The 27588-nt window shown below is 47.6% G+C and overlaps 1 protein-coding gene and 1 long non-coding RNA gene across 8 annotated transcripts in view; one reads left to right on the top strand and one right to left on the bottom strand.

Moving 5' to 3' along the window:
- Positions 1-575: 575 nt before the first annotated feature.
- LOC310881505 lies at positions 576-5865 on the bottom strand. 3 transcript variants are annotated; one of them, XR_014572436.1, is made up of 5 exons: positions 5297-5313; positions 4151-4252; positions 3449-3556; positions 1543-1851; positions 576-1067 (listed from the first exon to the last, which is right to left on the bottom strand). It is a non-coding gene; the product is annotated as an uncharacterized lncRNA (long non-coding RNA). The 3 variants fall into 3 exon arrangements; XR_014572437.1 differs by having other exon boundaries at positions 576-1851; XR_014572435.1 differs by lacking the exon at positions 4151-4252 and having other exon boundaries at positions 576-1851; positions 5297-5865.
- Positions 5866-14182: 8317 nt separating this feature from the next.
- The window catches only part of TCF7 (transcription factor 7), a 70628-nt gene continuing 57222 nt past the window's right edge, over positions 14183-27588 (top strand). For 3 of the 5 annotated variants that reach the window (XM_083798918.1, XM_083798921.1, XM_083798920.1), the window contains exons 1-3: positions 14185-14786; positions 14897-14963; positions 15215-15321. In XM_083798918.1, the coding sequence (XP_083655044.1) occupies positions 14592-14786; positions 14897-14963; positions 15215-15321 (369 nt within the window). In that variant the 5' untranslated portion in view covers positions 14185-14591. Of the gene's footprint in view, positions 14787-14896; positions 14964-15214; positions 15322-27588 lie in introns of all 5 variants that reach the window. The other 2 variants (XM_083798922.1, XM_083798919.1) reach the window with 2 other exon arrangements.

Below are 27588 nucleotides of genomic sequence, written 5' to 3' on the forward strand. Positions count from 1 at the left end.
ACACAAGTTTACAGAAGTCATTAGTCAGACTGCACACAGAGAAAAAAAAATCCAGAGATTTGATTTTAAAAATCACGTGATTAAAAAAGCTCCGAAAGAAACAGGTGAAGATGTTTGGCCTGCCCTTCCTTCCAAGCAGGATGGAGGGGCACGGCTGTCCCTGGCCCCCCTCCTCTGCCTGCCCCGCAGGGACAGATGGCTCCTCAGCAGGCACCGGACTCCCAGTGAACACCCTTGGCCCTGCAGCAGCCGGCCCGCAGCACGCCACCATCAGAAACAGCAAGAAACACCTCGCTTTTCTGCATTTAACCTTCTCGGGTTTGAAGGTCTGGAGAAACGGGGCCACCACGAGCACAGGCTCGTTAAGTCTGCCTTCCTCCTGCCTGCCCAGCTGGCTGTCAGCCATTTTGTCATCGTCCCCGTTGGCACTGGGCTGGAGGGGAAGGGTGGCCATTTTGCTGCCCTTTGGCCCACACATTTGCCCTGCAAGGCAGCAGCCGTCCTCACTGGGGGCCACAAGCCTGTGGGCAGCTTGTCTTTGAAGTGGGTTAACCACAGACACCATCAGCCAGCACCACTGGTTGCTCAAACCCCACCAGGAGATGGCAGAGAGCTGCTGCCATGGGACAGTCGCAGCCAGCATGAAACACCCCAGGCCCTGACAGGAGCCCCTCAGCACCACACGCTCCTGTGCTGCTCCGTTAAGACGGAGAAAGCACTGATTTAGCCTTCACTTCCTTCAGTTCACAAGTTAGAATCCTATTGCAATTAAAATGCTATTTCATGTGAACAAAGATACGTTGTACAGAAACCATGCACGTTCATATTGAGCTCAGGAGATTTGTTATTAAAAATGGACAAATCCAATTTCCCCATGCTTCATAGTGGTGTGTTCTGGTATCAGTATTGGAAGAGACTAAGAAATAGACTGAACACCAGTTGTTGTCCAACTTTGTGCAAGTAACATCTCTCTGTGCTTCACTTCTCCAATATATAAAATGAAGGTACTTATGTACTTTTGTAGCAAAGTATCTAAAGAACAGTTGGTATATAGTGCTGTGGTAGACCTTCACATCATGGACGTGCAATCAAGGGAAAAAAAACACAAGAGAGACTGAACCCTTATGCACTACCCTGGCATATGGAGAAGATCATATAGTTTATTGTAAGAGAACACTGGGATCCATTTGTTCGTTCAGCAGTTAAAACTACTGCTGAGCAAGAGGCGTACCTCTATGTCCATGAAGAATTACAGCCTGGATCCTGTTTGTATGCAGTATACTACGAGGTGTTCATGATCTCCTCTGCCCCCATGCACACGTTCTTTTTGTGCTTTTACTCAATGCATCTCAAACCCTCTACTTAAACTTGTTTGAGGGTTTTTGTTTTTTAAGGGTTGAAAGTTTAAGATGTTTAATGGTCTTACAGAGACACCTTTGTTAGATCCTAAACAAGATTAATTAATAGGTAAATACAATGAGTGATTCTTTGCTTTAGCCAGACCATCTCAGATAGCACAACCAATATCTTATTTAAGGATACTTCAGATTGTTCCATCCGCTTTCTAGATGATGCTCACTGCTCAAGTGAGTCACAGACAGGAGAATAAGCTGTACAGTATTTCCATACACCATATGCTTAGAAGCAGAGAGCAGCCTTTTTGGGATTCTTCTGTTTGAGTGAATCCCTATGAATCTCTTGTCAGCTTGGTTCTCCAGGAAGTAGTGCTGAATCTCCTCAGCAGTGTTTTAATTGGCACCGTGAGAACATGCTGTCATTGCTCCCCTTCATTTTCTAAGGTATCTTTCCAAAATCACAATGCCTACTTCTCTGATTATTTTATTTGGCAACCTGGAAAGAAAGGCAATTGCAGTGTTTGCTATTAGCTTTAAAAAAGAGAACCAGACCATTTGGAGAAGAAAAAAAAAAAGTCAGACCAGTAGAACCTGGTTATACTCAAATAGGAATCTCCAAAGGAAATGTGTGATTGCGTGTGAAGTATTGTTGGTGACTTACAAAGCCATTTTCTTTCAGACCAATACTGAACCAATACTCCAGTATGAGAAAAGGGGCATGGTAACACTGGAAATGTTATGTTCCCAAATGAGATGTTAAACAAATGTCTTTACCGTGTGTGGTCATTAAAGATTTGATGTCAAGATGAAAGGCATTAACCTTGGAAACCTGGCCAGATTCCAACATGGGTAATTACATTCTGTCTCCATAAGCAGTTCTCTATAGAGTTTCAGCTGGACATTTCAGATCTTAAACCGTTATGTAGCCTTGCTGTGAGTGGCTTAAGAAAAGTATTGTCTGATTACAGCAACAACACAGTGATATCCTGCGTCAAGTATTCCTATTATGAAACTGCAAACCTTAGAGCAGTAACAAATCATGGAAAAACTATTCCAGCCCTCGTGCATCGCTGCAGCCTTTTTACACGTGAGTAACCCCAGGAATGCAGAGAAACCTACCATGCTGATAAATTTTATGGGATGGACCTTTTAAAAAGCAGGAAAAAAAAAAATGGTATTTTCACTCACAATGATCACCTTGGAAGAAACTCACAGATACAGACCAGTGTTGGTGTTTTAGAGCAGTTAACTGTTAAAGTTTGCATTCTAAACTGTTTCTCATAGAGGCATTCCTGTCTGGATCTGAGAGTTATGGGAAAATTTTGTGGAGTCTTTAACACCATTACCAAGTGTAAGCATCATATTTGTAGCCTGGCCACTGAATGCTACCAGCACATTAAGTACTGTCGCACTGAGACCTGCTCTGCAAGCAGAGCATTACAGTGCCAGACACTCTTCTGAAGGAAAGTTCCCTAGAGGCAGTATCTACACTGCTGGGCAGATGCTCTCTGCAATACACCCTGCAATCATGGTCCCTGGGTACACACCCTTGCCCCACGCTGACTCCATTGCAGGAGATCTGCATGCACACCCTTCCCCACATGCACTGGTTTCCTTTGAATGGAAGCCAGGGCACACGTGGAGATGGGAGCCGAGTGGCATGCTGAGAGGTCCCCAGTGGGTACGATGTGCAGACCAGTGCAGTGGACAGTGATGAACTACGGCTGCCGATACTGCAGCCTGCATTCAGAGGTCAAGCAGAAAGCAGAAATGAGAATATTTGCGCATTTCCCAAGTGTTGACAAGATTGTTCTTACCACCCCCATCATTACCATTGGCATCTTTTCCTTCCAAAAGGAAATTATATTTTAGCTAAAGCAGACAATTTCTCCAAGTCTCATATTGAACATTGGTTCCAAGCAAAATTCTGATGCAAAGATTTTTCTGATACAGAGTTTACTGAAGCCTGTCACACAAATGGTCTAAAATTCAAGTGACTACAAAATCAGACAGCACAGGAACACGTCGTAAAGCGTGTTGCCCTTCTTGTGAATATGAGAAGTCCTTATTTACGTAAAAAGTCATGAGCCTACCTGATCTTGTATTGATTGCCATATCTTAGATGTGTTCATTTCAGAAGACCTTTAATAGTACTATACAATAACCTGAGCCAGTGACAGTCTCTTTTCAATGCTAAGTTTCTGAAACCACAAAGAACAACACGGATTATTTTCAGATATTTTCCCAGTGCTCAACATGCAATTTATCAAATTCCCTTCAAGCATTCATCACACCCATGCAAATAATTTATTCTACCCTACAGAACGTTTGTGTTTGATCACAATGACAACTTACTGCTGCTATTCTATATCAAATACATTATGGCATTTCAAACCTCAGAACAACACCTAAATTACATCGAGGAAACATGTTGAGATGAATGTCCGTTGCTGCAGTCTGTGCACCTCATAAACTTGGCAAGATTTAGTTATGTCAGCAAGGTCTGCAGAACCAAGACCATGCTTTTGAAAAATGAGTTGTTAATCTCCAAAAGGATTATCACATTGGAAGATAGGCAAACACTTACCTCAAGATTATTGTTACAAGAAAGGCGCTTTGATTATAAACTACATTTTTATCATTTAGGAGTCACCTGTCCTGCAAATACACATGCACTAATTTGTCTATGAAATCCCTGGGAAACCACAAACAGGTTTTAGAATCTGCTGATCAGCGTAAGTAGTCTGTCAGAATACCTTCAGCAAATAAAAGAAATGCAAAATACCAAAACATACCTAGAGGACACAGTCTTCTGGCTGGGTAAGATTGCAGGCTGAGACCCAAATAGCTGGTAATTTGGGGTGGAATGACTTCTACCAATCAATCAGTACAGAAAGCTAACATCACACAAATTATGCATTTAACAGGCAGTGCTTGACAGCAAGAAACAAGCTACAGCACAGAAAATTTCCGTGTATTTTAAGTCTTCATCTCAAACTTACTCCTCATACAATTCATCTGCAGGCTGTAATTTACTAAATCCATCTGTTGCTCCTACAGCTTGCTTTCTGGAAATGCTGCATTTCAAGGGTCTGCTTGTTAGAGAAGGTCAAAGAGTAAAGCAGGCCCTTTCATTTTAAGTGACTTGAAAGAAAAGGAAAGGAAATTTATATTTAGAAATAGAAATGATTAACTAGGGGAAATATATTAGAGTATTAAAATAAGTGACATAGAATAGCTCTTACTTCCAATTAGGCTGTCTTTACTTCAAGAAAAATATTTATATACAAATATAAAAAGCTGAGGAATGCTAACCTATACTAAGATGAAAGTATCTCATAAAATAATTAAAATTTAGCCTTTAAAATGGAATATCAGATTATATACTTTTTCTTCTAGTTGTTCTAAAGTCTCTGCTTCTGTGTTTCCTTCTCCAGTCACCAAAACTTTCAGCAACTTCTATTTCTCTGTTACCACACCGTCTCTTCTTGTAACTACACACCTTCCACTTCTCCATAGTTTTCAGAAACGTATCATCTGCTACTAGGGCCTCATCCCAGAATCCATACACAGCACAAGCAGGCAAGTAACAGATTCACCACAGGATTAAGGACACGAAATCCCATACACCTCAGTCCAAAACTGAGGGTCTCAAGCTAAGTCTGGACTAGGATCCACCAAGACATGTACTTGACTTCTGACTGCATTCAGGGCTTCTGTTATCAGCACGCTTGTTTGCTGAGATAAGGAGCACCAAAGCCACTTCAGAGAAACAGAAGAAAGCTGTGCGTAACTCCCGAGCACATCCCGTGATCCGTGAGGCACTGATGGTAGAGCACAGAGCCACACAAGACGGCACAAGTCAGCCCAGAAACCCAAAGGTGTGCCTACAACCCCTATGGACATACTCAAGCCTGTTTTAAACGGGTGAGCTCACATACCACAAGCGCTTTAGCCATCGCGAAGGGAAGGAGGGAGGCTGAGCCCCCTGCCTTATAAATACTCGGCAGCTGACGCTGTGGCTGCACAGGTGTTAGCTTCCAACTAACTCGTTGAAGGTGTGTCACAGCGAGCCGCAGTCACGCTTCAGGACTGCAGTACAGACCACGGTCACAGCTTTAAAGGGGGCAATAATTGACTCCGTACAAAACAGGTACAGAGGAAGACACGATCAATACGACTGGACTTTGACCAGGTCAGTGGAATAGCCATCTGCACGAGTACAAAAGTTTCCCAGGACCTTTACTAGCAGAAGTTGCCAGACTTTCAGCCTAAAGAACATCACAAGCTAGGTGCGCTAACGTCGTGCTAGAACACCGGCTCAGGCCTGACTCAGAAGATCCCGTGTCACCTACTGAGTCACCGAAAGCATCCCTTGCAGCAGGGGTTTCCTTGAAGTCCCCTTTGTAAACCCGGCTTAGGCCTGGCCCTGTTTTGCCTGTCAGATTTAACATGATGAGAGTCAGAAGTCGTATGATGTAATAAGCTGCATGGCATGCCTGTTTTCCTAGGGGCTCTCCCTCCCTCCAACTGCAGCCCTACCAAAAGGCCTTTGTCTAAGAGCAGAACAAGGAGCACAACAGTGCATTTACTTATGGAAGACCTACTCCAGCAGCTCCTCTCAAGTCTCTGGAGTCAGCTCCAGTACAGTTATTTGGCCTAAGTTCATCTAAACTAAATGGGCTGACTTGGTTCAAATACATTGCACAACCAAATGATAAAATTGAGGGGGTAGGGGGGGAATGAGTAGTGATGACACATGTACTTAACACCGCATGTCTCCTCTTTCCAGATTAGGAGGAGCTGGCAAGCTGCAGTCTGTACACATGCCAGCAGCGGATGTCGGCACATATACAACACTTTTCAGAACAACATACTGTTGAAACATGTAGTTCAACTCAAAGGCACCCCTTCTGTTCAGCTAGCCCAAAACAACTACGAGGATTGTCTTGCTTAATATGGTAGGATTTGTAGCACAGCTTTTAATGCTGCTTTAATCTGGCTTCTTTAGAGCTCCTTCAGAAGTGCAGAGATGTAGGTAGGAGCAACCACGCTGTACTTTGCACAAAGTCCCCCACATCCATTGGAACTAGGGGAAGTGATGAAACTGTTGATAGGACGGAAATGGCAAGGATAAGGGGGGTGGCATAAATGCTGTGGGAATAAAACCTCCCTTTAGCATTTACCTTTCCTTCACTCTTCTTTCATTTTTGGTCTGAAGTACAGAAAAGTATGAAGCTGGCAAGCTCACCCTGGCTGTTGACAGCAAGTCTCAAGAGTCATCAGCAAAGATTTGAAATAAATAAAATTTGCAAAATAAATAAAAATATGGTCCAACTAGTAAATGAAGCGTTCAGCATTCATTAGCAGAAAGCAGAATTCAGATCTGTAAATCTGCTCGGTTCTTTCATCCTTCTAATAATTTTTGTTTGAACATTTATAAATTCAGAATTTCCCACCTAGTCCCATGTTCTTTCCCCTGCTTCATTTCCCCCCTCAGCGCTTCAATTATTTTTTCTTATTTCCTACAAAGGCAGCAATCATAAACTAACAATGGGGTTAGGGGTAAAAAGTGCAGGGGGAGACACCTTTTGCCATGGGAGTCATGTATCAGAAGTGGTCTATATGCCCCAAATTACATGGGTGGCTTTTCTACACTGGAGCCGTTTTCCTTTGGATTCTGATCTGGGCAGCCTATCCCACCACCATTATCCTGACAATTTGTTTTTAGTCTCACTTCCTACCAGCTGTTTCCATTTCTTTCACCCTTTCTTTCTGCATAACTCAGGCACTGGAAAGGGGGTGATCAAACTGCAGAGAATTGGGGTGGGTTTCCTGCCATGCGACTCAAATGTATGTTCGTGTAAGGCAGGGGAAAGCCAGAGCCTCCAGCCCTGCTCTGCAGGAGTTTGATGTGCTAATGTGGGGATCACAAAAAGAGCTGCAGCCAAGAATATCGCAATAATCCCAAACCCTGTCCACTTTTCCCCAGCAGCAGCAGCACCAGTCCCCACAGTTACCTCTCAGCAAAGCAGCGTCTGCTTTGGGTCTTGTTCCTTTCCCTGCTCTCCTGGGCACCCAGACACAGCAGTTCCCCACTCAGATGTCCCAGGTCACAAAACCGAATTAGCAGGTCACTGTCCGCCCCCCAGTTCAGCCGTTCGCTGCTGCAACCCGGCCCGCTGTGAGCGATGATCCACGGTCAGATCTAACACATGGTTTGGAAATGATTCTTGTTAGTGCCCTTTTAACAACGGGGCTGTCTCCTAGAAATGGGCTCTTCTGGACAGAAGCAGATTGGGGAATGCCTACGTGGGAAGTTACTCTTCCCCATCTGTTCGAGCACAGTCACCCTCAGTGTGAGATGTGCAAGAAGGGAAGGGGCACTTGGAGGCTGGCTCTGGATGACAGCCGCTTCACCAGGCTCAGCTGCAGCCAGGACACCATGTCTGACCAGCATTTGAGCTCAAAGGACAATATTTGGATTTCTCCTGTACTTTGTTCCATCCAATGTACAAACAGCAATCTCAGGACAAAGTGTACTTTATGTGAATTGTAGCAAGCCAGTAACGGACAGCAAGGGGCTACTTCCATGGGCTTGTAAGGATTTTATAGACATGTAAAGGACAATGCCAGAGAAAAAAAGACCAAAAAAAAAAAAAGGAAAAAAAAAAGGAAAAAAAAAGGAAAAAAAAAAGGAAAAAAAAAAGGAAAAAAAAAAAAAGAAGGAAACCAGTACTTCAGTACTTTCAATCGGTAAAACTAAAGTTTTATAGACCCAAAAATCAACATACTTTTCCCTATGGTTTACAGAAAAGTGGTTGTGGAAGCAATGAGCGTGATTCTGCAAATCCATCTCCATGGGTCCTTTTAATTTGGAGGGATGACTCATGGGAGCAGGGACTACTTGGATGATTGTATGACCACAGGATGCAGCCCTGGAAAAGTGTTTTTGTAAACAAATAAACATGCTCCTTCCTGTTTGAAACTCAAATCTCTCAGCATTGGGCAAGTGCCTGAGAACCTAACAATGAAAGTAATAAGAAATATTAAACACGATGCCAGTTGGTTGATCCAGGTCCAAAAGCACGAGGTGAACAAAACACTCAGCGTGAAAAATAGGCGAGTCTTAAAAGTCCTTTAATAATCTGAACTGTTGTTTGTATCAGGAGCAAGGAAAAGACTTTGTAAGTGAAAACTGCCTGAAGAGACAGTCTGACAACCTGACAAAACTGAAACAGGATTCTTCTGACACAGGGAAAACCCAAAACTGCGCTAGGGAGATTTGACAATGGCTTGTGCCACACTGTGCTGTACAAGCAGGGAGTTATCCAAAGACCACACTCTCCAAAATGGATTTCACACTATGGCTTTTTACATCTGATGAAGTCTTTTGGGAGAGGTGATCCTCTTTCATCAGAATTTCCCGGAGAAAGCGGGAAGCCAGCCCCAACTCCAGGACCTTCACTCTTTGCCTCCCAAAAGGGAGAAGAGGAGTCTCCAGCTCCGACAGCCAGAAACATTTCCAGGAAAGCATGTAGACATTCGAAAGCAACCTAAATATTGCAAGGTCAAGGAGTCGATGTGCTGCTGGTATTTTAAAAGCAATCTTTTGGCAGCTGCCTGTGAATCCTTTAAGTATGTCGAGATCGATGCATGAAGTCAAACAAATATTAAGATCGTGCAGGATTAAGATGGGCAGACTGAAACAGGCAGGGAAATGGCTGAGCGCCTGCCTGACCCCTTTTCCTATCCCAGACCTACAAAAGCAGAGGAGGCTCCAACTCAGCCCCAAGCACAGCGAGCAAAGGGGAGACAAAGTGGAAGAAGGCACCGAGGCTCCGTGCATGTCTTAGCTGGGTCGAGATGTTTCAGTTGCAAGGGATAGATCTATTTTACCCATTAGAGCTTGTCTAGACTAAGGAAATGTTCCTGCTATGACTATGCTGAGGTAATTATACCAGCGTAAACCCCTTTGGGCAAAACAGAGCTTTCAGTGGCCTGATTTACTCTGGTCACTTGCCAGGATTAGTTCAGCTGGTACCAGCCTATTCTCCAGGAGCTCGTGCTCCCAGCTGGAACACACACGGGAGTTTTTATCTGTCTCATCTGAAAAATCCGCACTGCCAACCTATCGGTCAGGCCATCCTTATGGGACAGCCGCGCAATTGTTTCGCCAGGAGAGCGGTGAACGTTCAGAAGGTTCCTCTGTTAGGGCAGAACTGGTCAACTGGTTTTGAAAAACAAGCTGAAGAATCTCTTCTTAAACCAAAGCATACTTCGACTTGTGTTCGCCTATCAGGGAAACGTATCTGCTCCAAATACAATGAAATAGGCAGGCACATGTAGGCTGTTCAGCCTGCCAGGGATAGATGTGGCCCTTACACCAAACGGGCTTGTACGAGACGTTAAAATGTGTCCAAAGAGGGTAATATGGAAGCTAATCCAAATTGATTCTATTAAATGAGTAAAAACCTGAGAAAACAAATAAGCTAAATTAAATAAATCCAAGTGCTTCCATCCCAGGACCTTTTTAATGGAACAGAGGGTGAAACCCTAGCCTAAGAGGAGTTAGTGGCAACATTTACATCGGCTTTGAAGGAGAGGCTTCACTTAATATAATGCACGTGGTGAAGCCACATAATGCCTCTCTGCGTGTTGATAAATGCAGGATGAGGAATAGATGGACTGACAGACGGACAGGCTCGGTTATAGGTTAATCTGGTTTACTGTTATCTGCAGGTGTTACAATGCCCTAAAAAGTTATTGTGCACCTTTCATTCTAAACACTTACGGGAAGGACAGTTAGGAGCTCTAATAGCGAAAACAAATGTGCTCCCTTACTTTAAATGCCTCCTTATTAAGAAAAAAAGAAAAGAATGTAAGTCTGAAGCACAACGATGACATCAGTAAAGTTCCTCAATTCACAGATGGCTGCACCTTTCAAAAAAAATTAAAATAGGAACCCTAGATTGATTTAATCACCCATACAAGCGAAAAAACGTAATGAAGATACTTAGTGCCAAATTGGTTTCTTGGGACCTTTTCCATGTAAATAATACAAATCAAACCTTGAAGTTCAGTGCAGATATGATCTGACAAGTAAGCCAGGCTTTTTGCTTTACTTTGATCCAGCTCCAGAAATATTTTATCCAAGGTAAAGTTGTTTTTAAGTGTTTTCCATTTCAATTTTTAATTTTGGACATTCATCATATAGGAAACTTGCTTATAATGCTTAAAACATAGTCTGGCTAAACTGCCTCACAGCACCGAACATAAAGATTTCCTTATATTTTTATTATATATTTGCTCCTAGGAGTGAAAACATAAAAAGCTCCCGATGTGACACGGGATCAATTTCAACTCGCTCTGTTATTTTTAATGGTACACTGAACGTGGACAACCCGAGTTGAATATTTCCAAACATCAAATCAACCTGACTCTAATATTTTTAGCCCTGTTCCACTTCTCAGAGTTGTGTTTGTGAATAATACTTTTGGAAATAATAGGATGGGCAGGCCTTTGTTTTCTGAGCATTTCCCCAAATTCCCCACGTGCTGCCGTTCTCTCAGGATGCTGAGGGAGCAACAGGGACTTATCTTGGAAGAAAGTCTCCACGTGTTGGTCTTATTCTGATTTTTTTTGGTATTTTACTTTTATTTTCACTTTTGTTTGCTAAAAAAAAAAAAAAAGCCTCTTTTTTGACTCAATTCTAACCCCAGCATGAAGATTCTGCAGTTCAAAAAAACTACACACATAAAAAACCAAGCCAACTTTGTTCAAAATTTTCAGTGGTGTGTGCCTAAACATGGGTTTAGGCACCTTGCTGAAGGCATCCAGTTTCTAAAAAATCAGCTTTTGTGAATAATGTAAAATCCTCTGGATTCTCTTACTTCCACAAATTGGCATGTAGTATATTTAGCATTAGCTGGGCCTCTTTTCTCTTTTCACTCAAATGTGTGGTGTAAGGTTAATGAAAATAAGATGGATCTTTTATTTTGGGTCTTAAATATAACATTATTAAATGTGCCCACCAGAAATGTAGGATAAAATATTTGCTCTGCTTGAAGATTATGTGATATTTGTATTCTAAGCCTCACCACAGTGGGTTTCTTTAAATAGAAGCTATACTTTACTCCTAAATTGCTTAAGGCAAAGGAAGCAGAGATGATGTTTTTATGAATGTTTAAATGCAAATGGAACTGAGAGTGAATGCTATGCTAGCTAACATCAAAGGCTCACCAAAGTCTCTGCATTAATGAGGCTCTTTGTTTCCTGGATCACAGATTACAACAGGTTTCCAACTCATTGCCAAGGCTTTATCTCCGTTTGGGAGGGCTGTAAATCTCAGACGATTTTTTTCACATGCAAAACAAGAGGATCATCTGAAAGAAAAAAAAAAAAAAATCTGAAAGTAGCAAATATTTCATTCAAATGATTATTACTCAAAGTGGCTGCAGCTTATTTTATTTTTGTGATGTTTAAAAGAATGGAAATTTGCAGACGGAGTTTCCTATGGGGTAGCCCGTTCACAAATTTGGATGGGAGAGCCGAGCAGGGAAAATGCAAGCGGTATCCTTTCCCTCTCCCATCCCCTTTAGCATAGCGTAAACCGTGCCCCCAAAATAAGAACAATAATTCTATGTCATGCAAAAGCGGCAATTAGCAGAAAGACGGATTTTGCTTCATTTAAATATATTCAGGACTTTTCAAAGTGGCTCCAACTAGTTCTCCTCCTCCCCAAAAAGTAATGAGATTATATCCATAGTAATAATACCCTAATTAACAAGAAAAATAGGGACCGAGATTTTTAGCTTCCTATTCAAGGGTTGAATGTGACAATATGTAGTATATTGGGTCATAAAAAACAATTTACATGGCGTCATTACAGTCTGTAGAAAAGTCTCCAGGACCCAGGGCTATCTTATGCAATCTTAATTAAGGAAAATAAATATCGGTGTGTTTTTTTAAGCTACCGGAGACATGCACAGGACCTGTCGTATGTGATCAGAAGAGATGGGGAGTTTCCTTTTCCATGGGAACTGCTTAGAAGAAAAACCCGACGCCGACACACAAGTGTCTAGTGTCCTCGGAATTGGCTGCGAAGATGTTAATTCCGTGTTTCCTGACCCTCGGGGCCGCTCGGGACAACTCATAATTTTCTGCCGTCCGACGGCACGGCCGGGCTTCCAGGGGGGGGCCGAGGGAGGGAGCCGGGCAAAGGGGGGCGAGCCGAGCCGAGCCGAGCCGGGCCGAGCCGAGCCGGGCTGGGCTAAGCCGGGCCAAGCCCCTGGGGACCGAGCCGAGCTGAGCCAAGCCGAGCCGGGCCGAGCCGAGCCGGGCCAAGCCCCTACCTAGGGACCGAGCCGGGCCGAGCCGTGCCGGGCCAAGCCCCTTGCAGCCGAGCCGAGCCGAGCCGAGCCCCCCGCCGCCCAGGTGCGCCCTGCAGCGCGCATCCCCCCCCGCGCGTGTGTGCGCACACGTGGGCGTGCATCGGGACCCACGCGTGTGCGTGTGCGCCGCTCGTGCGAGTGCCTTGGCCGCGTCCACGCGTGATTGCCCTCCCGCCCGCGGGTGTCCAGCCGCGCGCAGCCGGCCCGTGGCGGCCCACGCGCGGGCAAAGGTGCGCGTGCGGGGCCAGTGCGGGAGCGCTGCTGCCGGCCAGGCGGGCGGGCGGGTGCGCGTGGGCGCGCGTGCACACGCGGGGGCTGACGCCCGCGCACACACTGCGCGTGCAACGGGGGGCGCGCGGGGCTGCGGCGCGCGCGTGCACGGGCGGGCGCGCAGCACGGCGCGTGCACAAGCGCGCGGGCGGAGTGGCGCGGGCAGATGCGGGCACGAGGGTGTGCGTGGAGATGTGCGTGTGCGCGTGCGGGTGTCCAGATGTGCGTGTGCACGTGCGCGTGCCCAGATGCGTGTGCACGTGCGCGTGCCCAGATGCGCGTGCGCGTGTCCAGATGTGCGTGTGCACGTGCGTGTGCCCAGATGCGTGTGCACATGCGTGTGTCCAGGTGTGCATGTGCGCGTGCACATGCATGTGTCCAGATGTGCGTGTGCACGTGCGTGTGCCCAGATGCGTGTGCACGTGCGTGTGCCCAGATGTGCATGCGCGTGTCCAGATGTGCGTGTGCACGTGCGCGTGTCCAGATGCGTGTGCACGTGCGTGTGCCCAGATGTGCGTGCGCGTGTCCAGATGTGCGTGTGCACGTGCGCGTGTCCAGATGCGTGTGCACGTGCGTGTGCCCAGATGTGCATGCGCGTGTCCAGATGTGCGTGTGCACGTGCGCGTGCCCAGATGTGCATGCGCGTGTCCAGAGGCGGGCGCGCACAGGTGCGCGCACCGACGCGTGGGCACAAGCTCGCGCACCGCCGGGCGAGCAAGACCCGTGTGCGCACACGTGTGCGCGCAGAGGAACCCGCACAAACCCGAGCCGCCCCCCCCCCCCGCACCCCTCCCGCAGCCGAGGGTAGGAAGAGAGGGGCGGGGGGGGGGTTCTCCCCTCGGAGCCGCGCTCGCTGCCCCTTTAAGACCGGCACCCCGCGGGGATGCGCGCGCGGGCACGCGCGCGGGCGGAGGGGGGGGGGGCGCGCGCACGGGTGCGCGTGTGCGCCCGCCCCCGGCCCCTCCCCGGCGCTGCCAATCACCCGGCGGCCGCTTTGATGTCGGCAGCCCTTGGCCGCCGCGCCGCCGCGCTCGCACACAGGCACCGGGCGCTCCGTGCCGCTGCCCGCCCGCCGCTCCCGGGGGAACTTCTGCGGGGCTCGGCTCGGGGGGGGGGCGGGTGGGGGGCGGCCGCCGCCCTTCGCGGGGTGGGGTGGGGGGGGGGGCGCCCCGCCGAGCCCGGCATCCCTGCGACGCCTGCCCGCAGCCTGCCGAGCCCCCCGCCGGGAGAGGGAGGGAAAAGTGTGTGGGGGGGGGGGGGGGGAAGGAGAAAGATTTAAGAAAGGAAAAGAAATTTTTTTTTTTTTTTTAGAAGGAATTCGAAGGGAATTTGGAAAAGGAAGCAAAAAAAAAAGAAGGAAAAAGTTTAGAAGTTAAGGAGGAAATTTAAAAAAAAAAAAAACTTTTAAAAGAGAATTTTTAAGAGGGAGCGAGGTCTTCTTCAAGAGGAAAATAATAATAAGAACTGAGGGAGAGGAAAACGAATAGGAAAAGCCGCGAGGGCTCGGTCCGGGCGGCGCAGATCAGCCCTCGCCGGGACAGCCGCGGCTCGGCTCGGCTCGGGAGGGAGGAAAATGCCGCAGCTGGGCAGCGGCGGCGGGGACGACCTGGGGGCCACCGACGAGATGCTGGCCTTCAAGGACGAGGGCGAGCAGGAGGAGAAGATCCCCGAGAACGCCTTCACCGAGCGCGACCTGGCCGACCTCAAGTCCTCGCTGGTGAACGAGTCCGAGGGCAGCGGCAGCCCGGCCGCCGCCGCAGACCCCGAGGTGAGCCGGGCCCCCCCCCCCCCCAACCCCCCCCAGCTCGGCCCCCGGCCGGCCCGCACCCCCCCCCCCCGCCACCCCCCGCTCTGCTTTTCTCTCTCCTCCCCGTGCAGGCCATCAGGCGTGTGCAGGATCCGCAGAGGGTTTATCAGGAGAAGCTCCCGGACCACATGGAAGATGGTTAGTGGCGGCGATCCCCCCGTCCCCGCACCCCCCCGGGCTCCCCTGGGACATCCCCCCCGGCCCCACGACCCCCTGGCAGGGTGGGGAGGTTTGGGGATGCCCCCCTGGAGAGCTGCCCTCGGTCCCCTCTCTTGGGGCCGTGGGGCAGAAAGGCTCCCCAAATAATCCATCACCTCCATGGGCTCCCCCGGCAGGCAGAAGTCACCTGTTGGAAGGCAAACCTTGACGGGGAACTTTAATTTTGTCAGGTATGAAGCACCAGGACCCAGGGATGTATAAAGGATCCGCGTATTCTGGCTACCCTTTCCTAATGCTCTCAGACCCTTATCTGCCAAATGGATCTATGTCACCGCTGGTGAGTTCATCCTCTCCTTACCCAGAAGTTTGGTGGCCTCTCAAACCAAAGTGTGCCGCGGGTACCGTGCGGGCACCTCTGTGTGCTGTTTTTCCTGACAAAATGCATCTGAGTTTGTAAATGCCCGGGCGCTGTCCTGTCCGAGCTGAAGGAAGGAGTGGGAAGGGGCAGCGGTGCTTGGCGGGCAGCGCTGCTTCTCTCCAAATCCGCTGGAGGAGCTTCTTTTCACGTCTCCTCTTCTAGGTGCACCTTTTGCTCTTCCAGCAGTCAAACCCTAAGATCTGATGTAAAAATGCCCCTTCCTTTCTCTGGGTCTGGAGGCGAGCAGCTTCTGGTGTTTGTGTTCAGGGACACGTCCCACGGTTTAACTTTAGTTTGGCGTATCTGCTTGTAATATGGCCAGGTTTTGGCCTGCCTTTGGTTAGGGCTCTGTTGTGGATGATGGCCCAGAAAGTGGGTCTTAGTCTTCTAAAAGGGCCATAGAGGCTTTTCGGAAAGAGCTTAATGCTGCTGGAGGGCTATTCCAGTCTTCTTCCTACAAAGTTTTTCCCTTTCAGGTCAGATCAGTTAGTAACTCTGCGTATTTTGATGTTTATAATAAGTTTCGCTGTATGAATAATTGAACTAAAGGCTTCTGTAGAAAAGCTGTCTCTACCCATCGCCATCTCTATCAGAACTTCAGAAAAGAATTTGGTGACATCGCAGCAGATACTGAGCTCGTGTCGCTCCAGGGGAGCTGGCATCGCTGCATTCATTTCAGACATTTGCAGTCGGTTAATGAGAACTGAGCAGCATTCAGCGTATTTCAGTTTTAGTTTTTAACCTTTAAAGGAATAAGGTTTAAAAGAATATGTAATGCCCTCCTTAGCGTAAGCAGTTCAGTTTTCAGTTGTTTGTTCACTGGAGGGGTAGGATGTTAAGCTGGCGTCGTGAAAAATTGACGGATCGTGGGGTATGAAACAATCCTTGAGGTGTGATAAAATGTTTTTTGTGGGAATCGGTGCCGACTGCTCCCGCAGGCAGGAGGGGACAGGTCCCTCCAGCAGCCCCACCATGCCCAGCAGAGCCCTGCTCTGTTAGGGGGGAGCCCATCTCCCTGCCGTCACTGTCATAACTGCTGAGGTCGGGGGGCAGGTATGGAGGAGCTCTCTGAATTTTGAAGCCTTTTTTCAGTTTACAGCAAGAAAAGGTGTGTTTGCAAGGCAGGGCGTTGTTGTAATCAGAATAAGCGTCTCGTCTGTTGCTTCCCACCTCGTGTCGCTTCCTCCAGGTATCCCCCTCGCCCCTCTAAAATATAAAGCTGCTCTCTTTCTGATAAATTGTAAATGGTGATATAGAAATTGTCTTACTGAAATGCGTTTAATTTGCTCCCTTGTATAGAATCTGGATAAGTTCAAAATTACGTTAGCCCAGCAACTATTTGTTATAGTGGAATATTTCTTTTAATCTTAAACCCTTACTAGACGGGCACCAAAGTGCAATAGCCTATTTATTAGTTATTATGCTGAAAAGCAGATTGTGGCTTGTGAATCGCCATTCCCCTTGATAATGTTAAAAATAAATAAATACAAGTTATTGTCAGAGCAACAGATAGCTGTAAATAGACTGTGCAGAACTCGAAGAGGAGAAAAATGAATAGCAGAGAGGGAATGATTCCTGTCCCCTCAGGAGCCACAAAAATCATTCACAGCCGTAGTGAGTTTTACCTAGGTCTGTTCAGATCCTGCAGTCTTTTATATGTTACATGTCTTAAAAAGCTGATTCAATGTTTTCAGCTAAAAATCTGTTACCAAACGTTAAGGGAAGAAATCTTCCCATATCTGAAAGCTGGTCTTTCCTTTGATTTTAGGGGTTTGTGTAGTAGTTATGCCAATATATCTTTCTGAGCAATTTTGTCCTGTGTTTATATTGACTGTGTAAAGGTTATTGTTGCTAAATTATGTATTGCTCTCGTATAGATTTATTGCTACCATGTGCATTACATAAAATGCGAGCTGTAATCTGGTGGCTGCTTCCAGTAATTGAGGAGGTCAGATCTGTGACCAAAGATTTCAGATACTTAACCAGCCATAAAAGTGTGTTTAATCAACATTTTAGCACGAGTTGGAGGGGAGGGCTGTGTGAGTAGATGGGATTATGTATCACAGTCATGCGTGGTGGAGGTATTTTGCTTGACGGGGCTTCCTGGAAACAGTTGTTTGCAGCTAGGATTAATTTCAGAATCCTCAAAAACCAAAAATTTTTTTTAAAAAAGGCGCTTTTGTAAGCTGTCCTGGCTTTGCACGTAACTGCCTGACAAGGACAGTACACCTGCCCTAAAGACGAAGGGCAGTTGGCAGCGAGGTTCGGGGCTGAGCCCCCCAGCCGCGCACCACCAAACCACGATCCTGCTGCGGGGCGCTGCCAGCGGTGCTGGGGCCGGCCCGGTGCGCTGCCCGGGCGGGTGTGTCGCTACCGGTGTCGCCGCAGAGCTGCTTCTGCTCTTTCTCGTATTTATTTGTTCAGCAGCATCGCTTCAGCTTTGTTTCCCTCGGGGTGGTTGTAGCCTGCTGCCTGCTGCCCTGCCCCGGCGGTGCTCGCCCCAGCGTCCTGCCGGGCTCCCTCAGTCCCCGCAGCCCAAACTGTGTCTTTTATCAACGCACACCCACCTGGGTTATTTACACGTGCTGTTGCCGCTCCCGAATGATGCTCCGAGTGTGGCCAGGTACCTGGCAGCAGCAGCTGATGTGCTGAGCCCCCACCGAGCAGCAGGATGTGGCGAGAGCCAGCCTGCAGCAGGCAGCAGCTCAGTGCTGCTGGCGGTGGCAAGCACCTTCCCAGGGCACTTCGGCTGGATTGGCGCCGACTTCAGCACTGATTTGAGTATCCTGGAGGAGCAGCAGAGCTGGCAGAGAGGCAGGAGGACGGATGGCAGGTGGTGGCCGGGTGCTCCTGGAGCTGGGGACGAAGCAGCGGAGCGAGCCCAGGCTCCCTGCGTTTTGGGAGCGGGCTGGGGATGCCCCTGGGCTGGTTGCTCCAGGATGGGCACTTCTGGGCGAAATGGGTCGAGAGCATCTCTGTGCGGCCCGTGCACGTGTCTGAAATCCTGGCATTTTGCAAGGCACCAAGCGAGCCGTTCCTCAGCCGGCTCCCGGTTGTCACATGCGCGTGGCATGAGTCTGCTTCGTCTCTCCTGAAAAAGTCCAGCTTTTTCCAGAGCAGAATATGTAGGATTTGCAGGTTAAAAAATCTGCAAGAAACTTCCAAAGAATATTAACACGTTGAGGAACTGCTTTTCTAAATGAAATGTAAGATCATAAAACTATATCCTTTTTTAAATAGTACAAATGACTTTAAATCAAATTAAGGTACATCCTTAGTAAGAACATCAGCCTTTTAGGTGGTTACAAACATTAGAGGTCAGACATGGTCAAACATGTTAACACTTTGATCAGATTAAAATATTTTTCTTGCTACAGTTGTATAATTGAGTTTAGACCTGAGGGGGTTTTCTGAACATTGTTATATCTTGTACCATGTGGTAGTTAAATTTTAGAAGGAGCGCTTATAAGTTCCTTTTGTAAATAGGTTTGTGAAGTCGGGGATGAGCAGCGCTGTCCCGTATGTAGGGACGTGGTGGGAGAGCCCCTGGAGCAGGGAAATGTGACCAAATGGGGCTTGTGCCGTTCCCTCCTCTGCTGCACCCCTCCTGTGTTTAGGCAGCTCGTGGGGTGTGGGAAGGCAGAACATAAGTGTTTTGTATAAAAAAACTGAGGCACTGGACTTTGTCCTGTTCTTGTGTGAGAAACAGAGGTCCAAGAGCATCTATTTCCTTGGAAAATTAGGACCCTACCTAATTTTCTTAGCTATTAAGCTAACTAGAGCTCACGTAGGAGCCAAAGGGTGGTGGTACGCTCCCAAGCTCTGCACATTTAAAGCCCCAAAATGAGACGTCAGGCCCAGGAAATAACGCAGATGTTCCCGAGGTCCACCTGGCTCCTTGAGCTCGGTCTTCACGCAGTGGGTTTGAGCTGTCCCCTTGGGCAGGGCGAGATGAAAGCGTGCTTACTGCTGGCCTGGGGCCACAGGTCCCAAACGTGCATCACGAGGTCAAAAAGCTGAGGCTGAAAGTTTCCCTCAGTGGTTGGCAGGAGAGGATCAGTCCCAGGGGACAGGACAGAAGCCGGAGCAGTGTGAGCTGGGCGCTGGGACACAGCTTCTGGTTTCATCCAGGTCTGCTCCATCCCGCAGCAGGAGGCTGTTGTCCCCGCAGCAGGTGGGGGACAAAAGAAATCTGCAGCTCAGTGTCTGCATAGAGGTCTTTCTGTCCTAGCTCATGCTATCAGAGCAGTATTTTAGCGTTACTTTTACCGTGTGAGGTTCTGATCCTGTTGAAACCAGCATCAAAACTCCCCAGAGTCTCTATGCAGGGGTTTGTCCCTGCGCGGGGGCTGCCGCGTCCCTCTCCAGGTGTGCTGGGATCGGCTGCAGGCGAGCGCTAGCTTGGTGCGACACCAGCAGTGCCCGCTGCAGTGCGACAGCAACATCACCAGCGGCGTCCCAGGTGGGTTCTCTGGTGGCAGGGCTTGCACTGTAGGACCCCCCCAGGACAGTGCCCTGTCCCCGCAGGCTGTTACAGTCCTGGCAGAAAGCACTGGGAGCACAGTGCCCAGTGATGGACGTCCTGGCACAGGCAGATGACTGATTTGTTCCCTCCTGACCAAAACAAATCCACTTCTCCCAGCTCTTCCACCTAGCTTCAAACAGGATAGTGGTGAAAAGCGTATTTTTTTATATTAAAGCGTAATGCTGGATAGGTGGATGTACCAAGACACAGGGCTTCCGAGGTCATTTATTGCATGTCTGATTCAGCCTCGGTTCCCCCCAAGGAAAATTCTTGTGTTAATTTCTGAGTTCATATCACACCCTCAATTTTGAAACAGAACTTCCCTTTGAAATAAATTAGAGAGTTCTGCTTAAGAAGCAGTGACATGATACAGCACTGCATGTGTGTGGTCTAATATAACCTTATTTTTAAAGGTTTTTTTTTTTTTTGGAATGAAAAAAGGAGAAAGAAATATGTCACAGGGAAAGAAGACCAAGTTCTATGTAAATCCTTGCCTGCGCACGTGATTTAGACGGTTCAACCATATCTGCTCTTCTCTTGGCATTCCTGCCCAGGCTCTCTTGGAGCTGGCTGCCCCGGCACGGGGCGGTCAGTGGCGGGGAGCTGCTGTGACATTATGCATGGGAAAGGCACTGTTCCGAGCTCCCAACTGTTGCAGTTTGTGAGACGTTATTAGCTCAACCGGTGGAGAATTTGGAGAGAAAAACAAAACATAGCATAAACCCGAACTCCCAAAGCTCATCCATGTTAATGATTAATATTTTTGAAATTTTAACTGGGAAGAACAAAGGGATTTGGGGGGTTAGTGGCACACGGCGCGTCCGAGATGAAAGGCGAGAGCTGCTCAGCCTGGTATCCCAGGCTCTAACCGAGCAAACGGGAGCAGCAGGAGGGGGCGAGGAGCTCGGGAAGCACCGGAGGACGTGTGTCGCACCAGCCTGCAGTCAGCTCATTGCAATAAGTCTGCAGGCACCATTCAATTCCTGTGCTCGGTGGAAACTCTGACAAATCCGTATGGTCGGGTTTGCTGGCATTTGTTGTTCCGAGGTACCCGTCTGAGAAAGCACGCGGGCGCTTCCATGGCTGAGCCAGATGTTGCTGGGTCCGCAGGGATGACGCTGGCTGCTCTCGCGGATCATCTGTGAGGGCCAGATCCTCGCTGCAGATTGCATCCCTCTCTATCTGCAGTGTGATCTGCAAGTGCAGCAGGTTTTCGGGGTACGGGTGGTGTGGGCTGCACACCTAAGATTGCAATCTGCTCCGGTCTGTATGTCTGTGTGCATGTCATGGCAGTCAGTGGCAGAGCACAGTCAAGAGCTGAGAAATACCCACAGTTTTGAGGGAATGTCTTATGACTTGCCATTAACTTCACGCCTGCACTGCTCTGTCTGCCCTTTGTCCCCATGTGACTTAGCGAGACCAAATTTAGCGTTCATTTCATGTGGTTTGGCCTTTGAGCCCCCTCGCTAATTCGCTATTGGGAAGGTAAAGGAAGGACCTGGCTCAGCATGGTCCCAGAGGGATGCTCGTGGGGAGGCTGTGCTGGACCAGGCAGGTGTGGGGGAATGGTGGGCTGGCACAGGCTGCCGTTCAGCTGCTGAAATCCCCTGTACCATATGTGCCTCACGGATTCCTCATGAAGTCCTCAGGGATTGTCTTCTCCCGTCAGTCTGAAGAGGGACTGCCTCAGTCCTCGGCGCAGACCTTTAGGAGAGGGCATGGCCACTGCGGGAGCCGCGGCTCCTCTCTCATCCCAGCCCTAAAACGCTTTGCACAATCCCAGGGGCTGCCCACTGCCTCTCCTCTCAGGCGCTGCCGCTGCTTTTCCTTGTTTCCCCATGCCTTTGCCACTCCAGCCCCCTGCAGCTGGTGCCAGGAGATAGCTAGCATCAGCATCTCTCCCGGTCTGATGTGTATGTGCTCTTACCTCATCGTTTACCAACAGTGGGCGGAGGGCTCAGAAATGGGAGAGCAGGTCCACGTCGCTTCCTGGGCTCTGCGGAGCCAGGGAGTGCTCCTCAGCCTGACAAAATCCTCCCTTGCTGCCAAGCTGGGAGGTGTGAATACCCCCGCACAGGCCCTTTCATGTGCTATTCTTCCAAACGTGCCTTTAAAAATACGCACAACATGATACTTGCTCACTAATCTCTGTGTCTGGAGGCTGAAGCGAAGGTTGGGTAGGAGGCCTAGGTGACTCAGAGGGCTGGTAACAGGATACGGAGCCGTGCGCTTCCTACTTCCCAGCTTTCATCCGGCTGATTCAGTGACGACCTCGCGCCCATTGCTGCCTGGTCCAGCGGCCTGCCCACGAGGGCAAGGCTCCGGCCTGCTCCCGAGCAGGGTGAGAGTCTCTTGGCATGGATGATCAACGTCCCCTCGGCCCAGCCTGGCCATGCCGGGAGCTGGCGACGTCCCCACCGAAGCCTCTGCTCGTGTGAGCCGAGGGCCTCGTCCTGTCCCTAGGGTTGCCGCTTCAGCACATGCTGCTGGCTCACAAACCCACCTACTTGATTTCTTAAAGGAAGTGATTGCAACACCATGTGCCTCCGAGTCTTGATTACAGCAGGATCTTTTTCTCGGTCACCTCCAAACGATCTTGGGCGAGCAGCTCTCCCCTTCGCGAGGGCCTCCCTGCGCAGCAGCGTTTTCACCGCTCTGTCCTCTGGCCCTTTTCTCCAATTCTTGCCCCTGGGTGTTTATAAATTATGACCCTCCCCAAAGTTATGAAGGGCTGTGCTGGCACGGCTGTCTCTGTGAAGTGGTTTCATGGAGAAAGTGGGCCGTTTGGTCAGGGCTGACGATGAGGAGGGTTGGCAAAGCCCGGCAGGAGGAGCGGTGCCGACCCGGAGCATCCCGCTGGCCGGAGGCTCTGGGCAGGAGGCCACTGCAGTGGCTCCAAACCTCCACTGCCTCGGCGCTAAACACAGCTCAGCTGCAGCAAAAAGAATCTGGCTCATTGTTTTTCACGGGGTCCCCAAATTAGTATTTTGTTAAACAAAACAATAAAGTCAACAATGCTGTGGGAAGTTTTCGAAACCAAAGTAAAGCTGGATGCTAGAATCTAGAGCACTTTTCGCCTCCGGTTATAACAACTTTACATTTGATTGAATGATAGGCAAAAAAAAAGAAGTCTCAACAGTGTCTCCTTTGTTCCATGGAGAATTGGGAGCCATAATATACAAAGTACACATCTGTCTTCAAGAGCTATGCCGCAATCATGGACTGACCAAAAAAGACTTTTTTAGAGTGATTCCACTTCTATGCTATATGTTGAACTTGTTTTCTGCTGTGGTTTGCTCTGAGGAGCAGCATCCACGAGCGTAAATAGAGGTTCTCCTCTGATGTGACTTACACAAAGAGAAAACGCGAAAGCGATCCTTATGAAAGGATCATAAAGCGTGCTTGACTCAGCACGAAGGGGGTAAAATTATAAACACTTGCTTCGGAGATAGTCTTCCCAGAAATATGCTCAGAAAGGATCATAAATGCGGAACTTGTATTTGAACACTGAAAAGATGGCACCCAGGAGATTGCCTTTATGTTTCGGAAATAAACCCTCTTAAGGTCTACCACATGAAAATTTGTTGTTCTTAGCACGGGCGGGCTGACAATTTGGTTTGCATTACGTGTTGCTTCCCTGGAATTGCTGGCACACGCTGTCATGTCGCAGGAGCTGGGGTAGGCAGTGAGGAGGAGCCGTCGTCTTCTAAAAATTTCGCTTTGTATGACTTTGCCCTTAAAGAAGAAAGGCTGATTCCAGCGTGGGAGACTGTACAACCCCTGACACCAGCATAACCCAGGTTGAAGTTTGGCCTTTGAACTCTGACTTCCTGCTATAACTTACACAGTGTGGCACTGCGATCTTTGAAATCCGACCATCTGAGGTGATGCAGGGATTTAGAAGTCCAGGTGACGCTCGTGGGAGCGCATCGTGCAGTCTGTCACTGATGCGCAGTGTTGGACAGCCAATGCTGTCGCACAGGAGAATTAAAAATATGCATATTAACCTTAAATCCAAAACTGAAGTAATAATATAAAATAAGAGGGGAGAAAAAAAAAAAAGAAAAAAAACCTTTCTGTTTAACTTTCTCTGATACAAAGCAATTTCTCCAGGACTGCGCGCCATATGAAACACATTATAAATGCTCTTGTAAAATCCACATCATTATACCACATGAAAGGCTGGCTCCTAAAAATAGCCATTCAGAGAGGATGCAGGCTAGTAGCAATTTCGGTGATCATGAAATAGTTGTGTTGACATCTCTATGCATGCACACCCACAGAAAGCTTTGACTTTTGAATATTCTTAGCAACATTTGTGCTTTGTGGAATTTTCCACGTTCTGGTCCCATGAATAGTCTTTTGGCCAGTGGTGTTCCTTTCTGATCTTATCCATGTACTTCTAAACTTTATTTTATTGAGAAAATTGGTAAATGATTCTCTCTTTTGCACGAAACTCTTTCCTTGCTGTCAGTTTGCCAGCGGTTGACAGTATCAGTTGTATTTCCCTATCTGCTATCAATGGAAATATTTTCTTTTTCCTTCAATAAACCCACACATCCCTAGCATTTGGAAGGCTAACTGTCAAAATGTAAACCTGGAGCATTAGATGATAGCATGAGGTGCTGCCACATCTACCCGGCCTTTGTATCTGCTTTGGTATTCAAAAGAAAGTAAATGAGATCTGCAGTAATTATACAGCAATGTATCCACAACAGAAATTTCTTCCTCGTCCCAGCAATCAGAATTTGGCTTTTGTTTTGAAATATGAAAGGATATAGCCTCCTGCCTTTGGTGTGTTTGCAGCAAAGCCCTGGCTGGTATAAACTGCCGTAGCTCTGGGACAGACAACAGAGTCATGCCAATTGATATCAGTCAAGATCTTTTTGAAGAGCTCATCATATTTTATTTTATTGCTGCCGTGTTTTGTTTTTAGCTTGTTATTTGTTTGAAATCATTACTATAGGGTTAGCTTTCTGAAAACTGTTTGAATCTTCAGCGCTGATCTCTGTTTGCATTTTTCTTTTATAAGCAGAGATGGGGATGCTGGAGCCATGCATCTTCAAACGCTTGGATGTCTGAAGGTTGTGGCTTAAGCCTGTCCAAGGTTTTAAGTGTGTGGCCCCTCTAAAGCCAACTGGAAACAGTTTATTTCTTCAAAATAAGTTTGCTTTTGGAATTGGAGTAAAATCTTTGGCAATATTGAATGAAATAATAGGGTGTTCAGGAAAATTGCATTGCTTCATAAATAGCTGGCAGGAAAATCATTAAGTCTGAAGTTTCATTCAAATCAGATGTAGCTGTGGTTCTAATGGGGCAGTACACAAACTCTTCAAGAAATACAACTCAAACTGATTCACTGTGAGAGTTGCAGTCACTCTCCAAGTTGTTTTAACTTAAAGGGCAGCTCTTGTCCCCTGTCCAGCTCTGCAGTCCTTCTCCAGTGGAAGCCTTCTCTCAAGTTTTCACATCCATCTGTTGAATTCTTGCAGGCTGTTGGTAACTTTGAAGCATCGCATGCTGTAAATCAGCATCACAGAAATATGCTTGCTCTTGCCAGCTTAGCTCCCTAAAACAGCTGGATATGGGGATACGGGAACACCTCAACGAGAAAATGACTTTAATTCTTTCAAACATCATAGAATAAATGCATTCATGTCTAAATACAATCAGTAGTACTTTAAGGATATCTTTCCAACTAAGTGCTAAGAAATTTTGGCTCACGTGTTGGCATAGAGGCAACAGATACTTGGAAAGAGCCCCAAAAAGTTCTGAACACTTTGACCTTGAAGTTTACATCATGCCTAAGCCCTTTTGTATTTTCCATAACTAATCTGAGGGCTGAAACCAGGGTTATATCTGATAGCGTAGGTTTTCAACTATTTTGATGGACTCTGGGCTTTTCCTGCTAGGAGCAGAATTCAGTTAAAGACGATAAATGCACGCGGCTAGGCTGGAGCTCTGAGATTCTTAGCAGCGCTCGAACAGAAGGATTGTTGTAGAGAAAAATTCATTTCTTCACTCAAGAGGACAGCAAATTACCTGCTATTATTAGTGCCAGTTGCTTGGATGTTGGCACTAACTGAAAATGGTATATAACTACATAACATACATTTAAACTTTGCAAAAATAACTATTTTCAATTCCAAAAAATAATAATATTTTCAAATTATAATATGCTATACTTACTGATCTGGTGTATGCATCTACATGTAAATCCATGCTGGGGGATAAGGCAGGCTGCAGTGCTGTATGTGTGAATCTATGAAAGATGAGCACATCTTTCCAAAAGCATCACTGTTCGCCCATTTTTTTTTATTTTATTTTTTTTTAAATCTTGGTCTCTCCCGGCGGGTGCGTTGCTGCTGCCGTGGGTGGGAGCTGCCTCCCCCCTGCCTGCGCCCTGGGAGTTTGTTTGATACGGCGCCCAGCGATCCTGTTACTGGAGAGCACCAGGTGCCGCGTAAATAGCCAAATAAACAGACATTAGTAACACAAGTTGTTTATGTGTTAACACAGGATGTTCTCAAAATCAGGTAAGAAGTGAGGCATGTTACCAAGTTTTATAGCAGAGGAACCGGATAGTCTTGTACCTGCGTGCAGGGCTGCGACTGAGGAAGCGCGGTTTTATCCCAGCTTCTGCTCCGGGTCCCCCAGCAGCTCTTTGTCTGTGACTCAGTTTCCCCCAGGAGCATTTTGAAGCTTTATCGTTGCATGCGTGAGAAGGGTTCGCAGAGCACTGCAGCGAAAGCCGTGTCGATACAGAAAAACAAAAACAAAACAACAGAAAAAAAACACAAAACCCAACCCATCGCTGGCTACTGTGATAGGAGCTGTTTCAGAAGCGATTGGAGAAAGGCTAGCCAAAAAAAAAGTAAGCTGCACTGCTCATTAGACCATTTACTTTAAGATATTAAACAAATTGCAATTTCATAATCTTTCAGCAAGTTGCAGGTGGCCCTAAAACCACAACTCCTTCGAGGCGATTGGCATGTTTTCTCACTTCGGAAACAAATCACTTTTTTAGCCTAAACAGTAATTTCATGGAGTGACATTGGTTGGTGGGAGTGATGACTGGATGGTCCAACGTGTTGTCTCTCATGCACATGCCGTGCAAATCCCTGCTGCTAAGCCGAGAACAAAATGTCATTTCGTATTTACCCACTTGCAATATGCTGATGAGAACAACCTCCAGGATTGCACGGCATAGCTTTTGGACACATGTACCAAACTCCTGGATGCATAATTCAAATTCCTTGTCATGAAGCATGAGTCTATTTATCTTGGAACCTTTTTTACTTAAACAGTAATCTCTAGGAAATCATTTGTTAACAGTAGTTAGCTGCCAGTTTGTCAGTTAATGGCTTGAGGCAAAGTCAGAAGCAAATGAAATCTTTTCCAGGCAGATGTCGCATGTGGTGCAGAAAGGTTTATAACAACTACAAGCATCAGGGGAGGCTCTCGGATGACTTAGTCCAACTTCTAGCAACACGGGCAACCTGGGTGCCATCGGGTATGGCCGGCTGCGTGGCTAGCACATCCCTTTGTAAAATACTGAAGCCTGCAGCCGTGCTGCCTCTGTCTGAGCCGGGGCTTTCCTCGCTGGAGGCTGCAGGTGTGGGTGCGTGGAGCCCAAAGTCAGGGGTGCTGCACTTTGGCCC

Source organism: Anser anser (assembly GCF_964211835.1).
Source record: "Anser anser genome assembly, chromosome: 14".
Lineage (NCBI taxonomy): Eukaryota > Metazoa > Chordata > Aves > Anseriformes > Anatidae > Anser > Anser anser.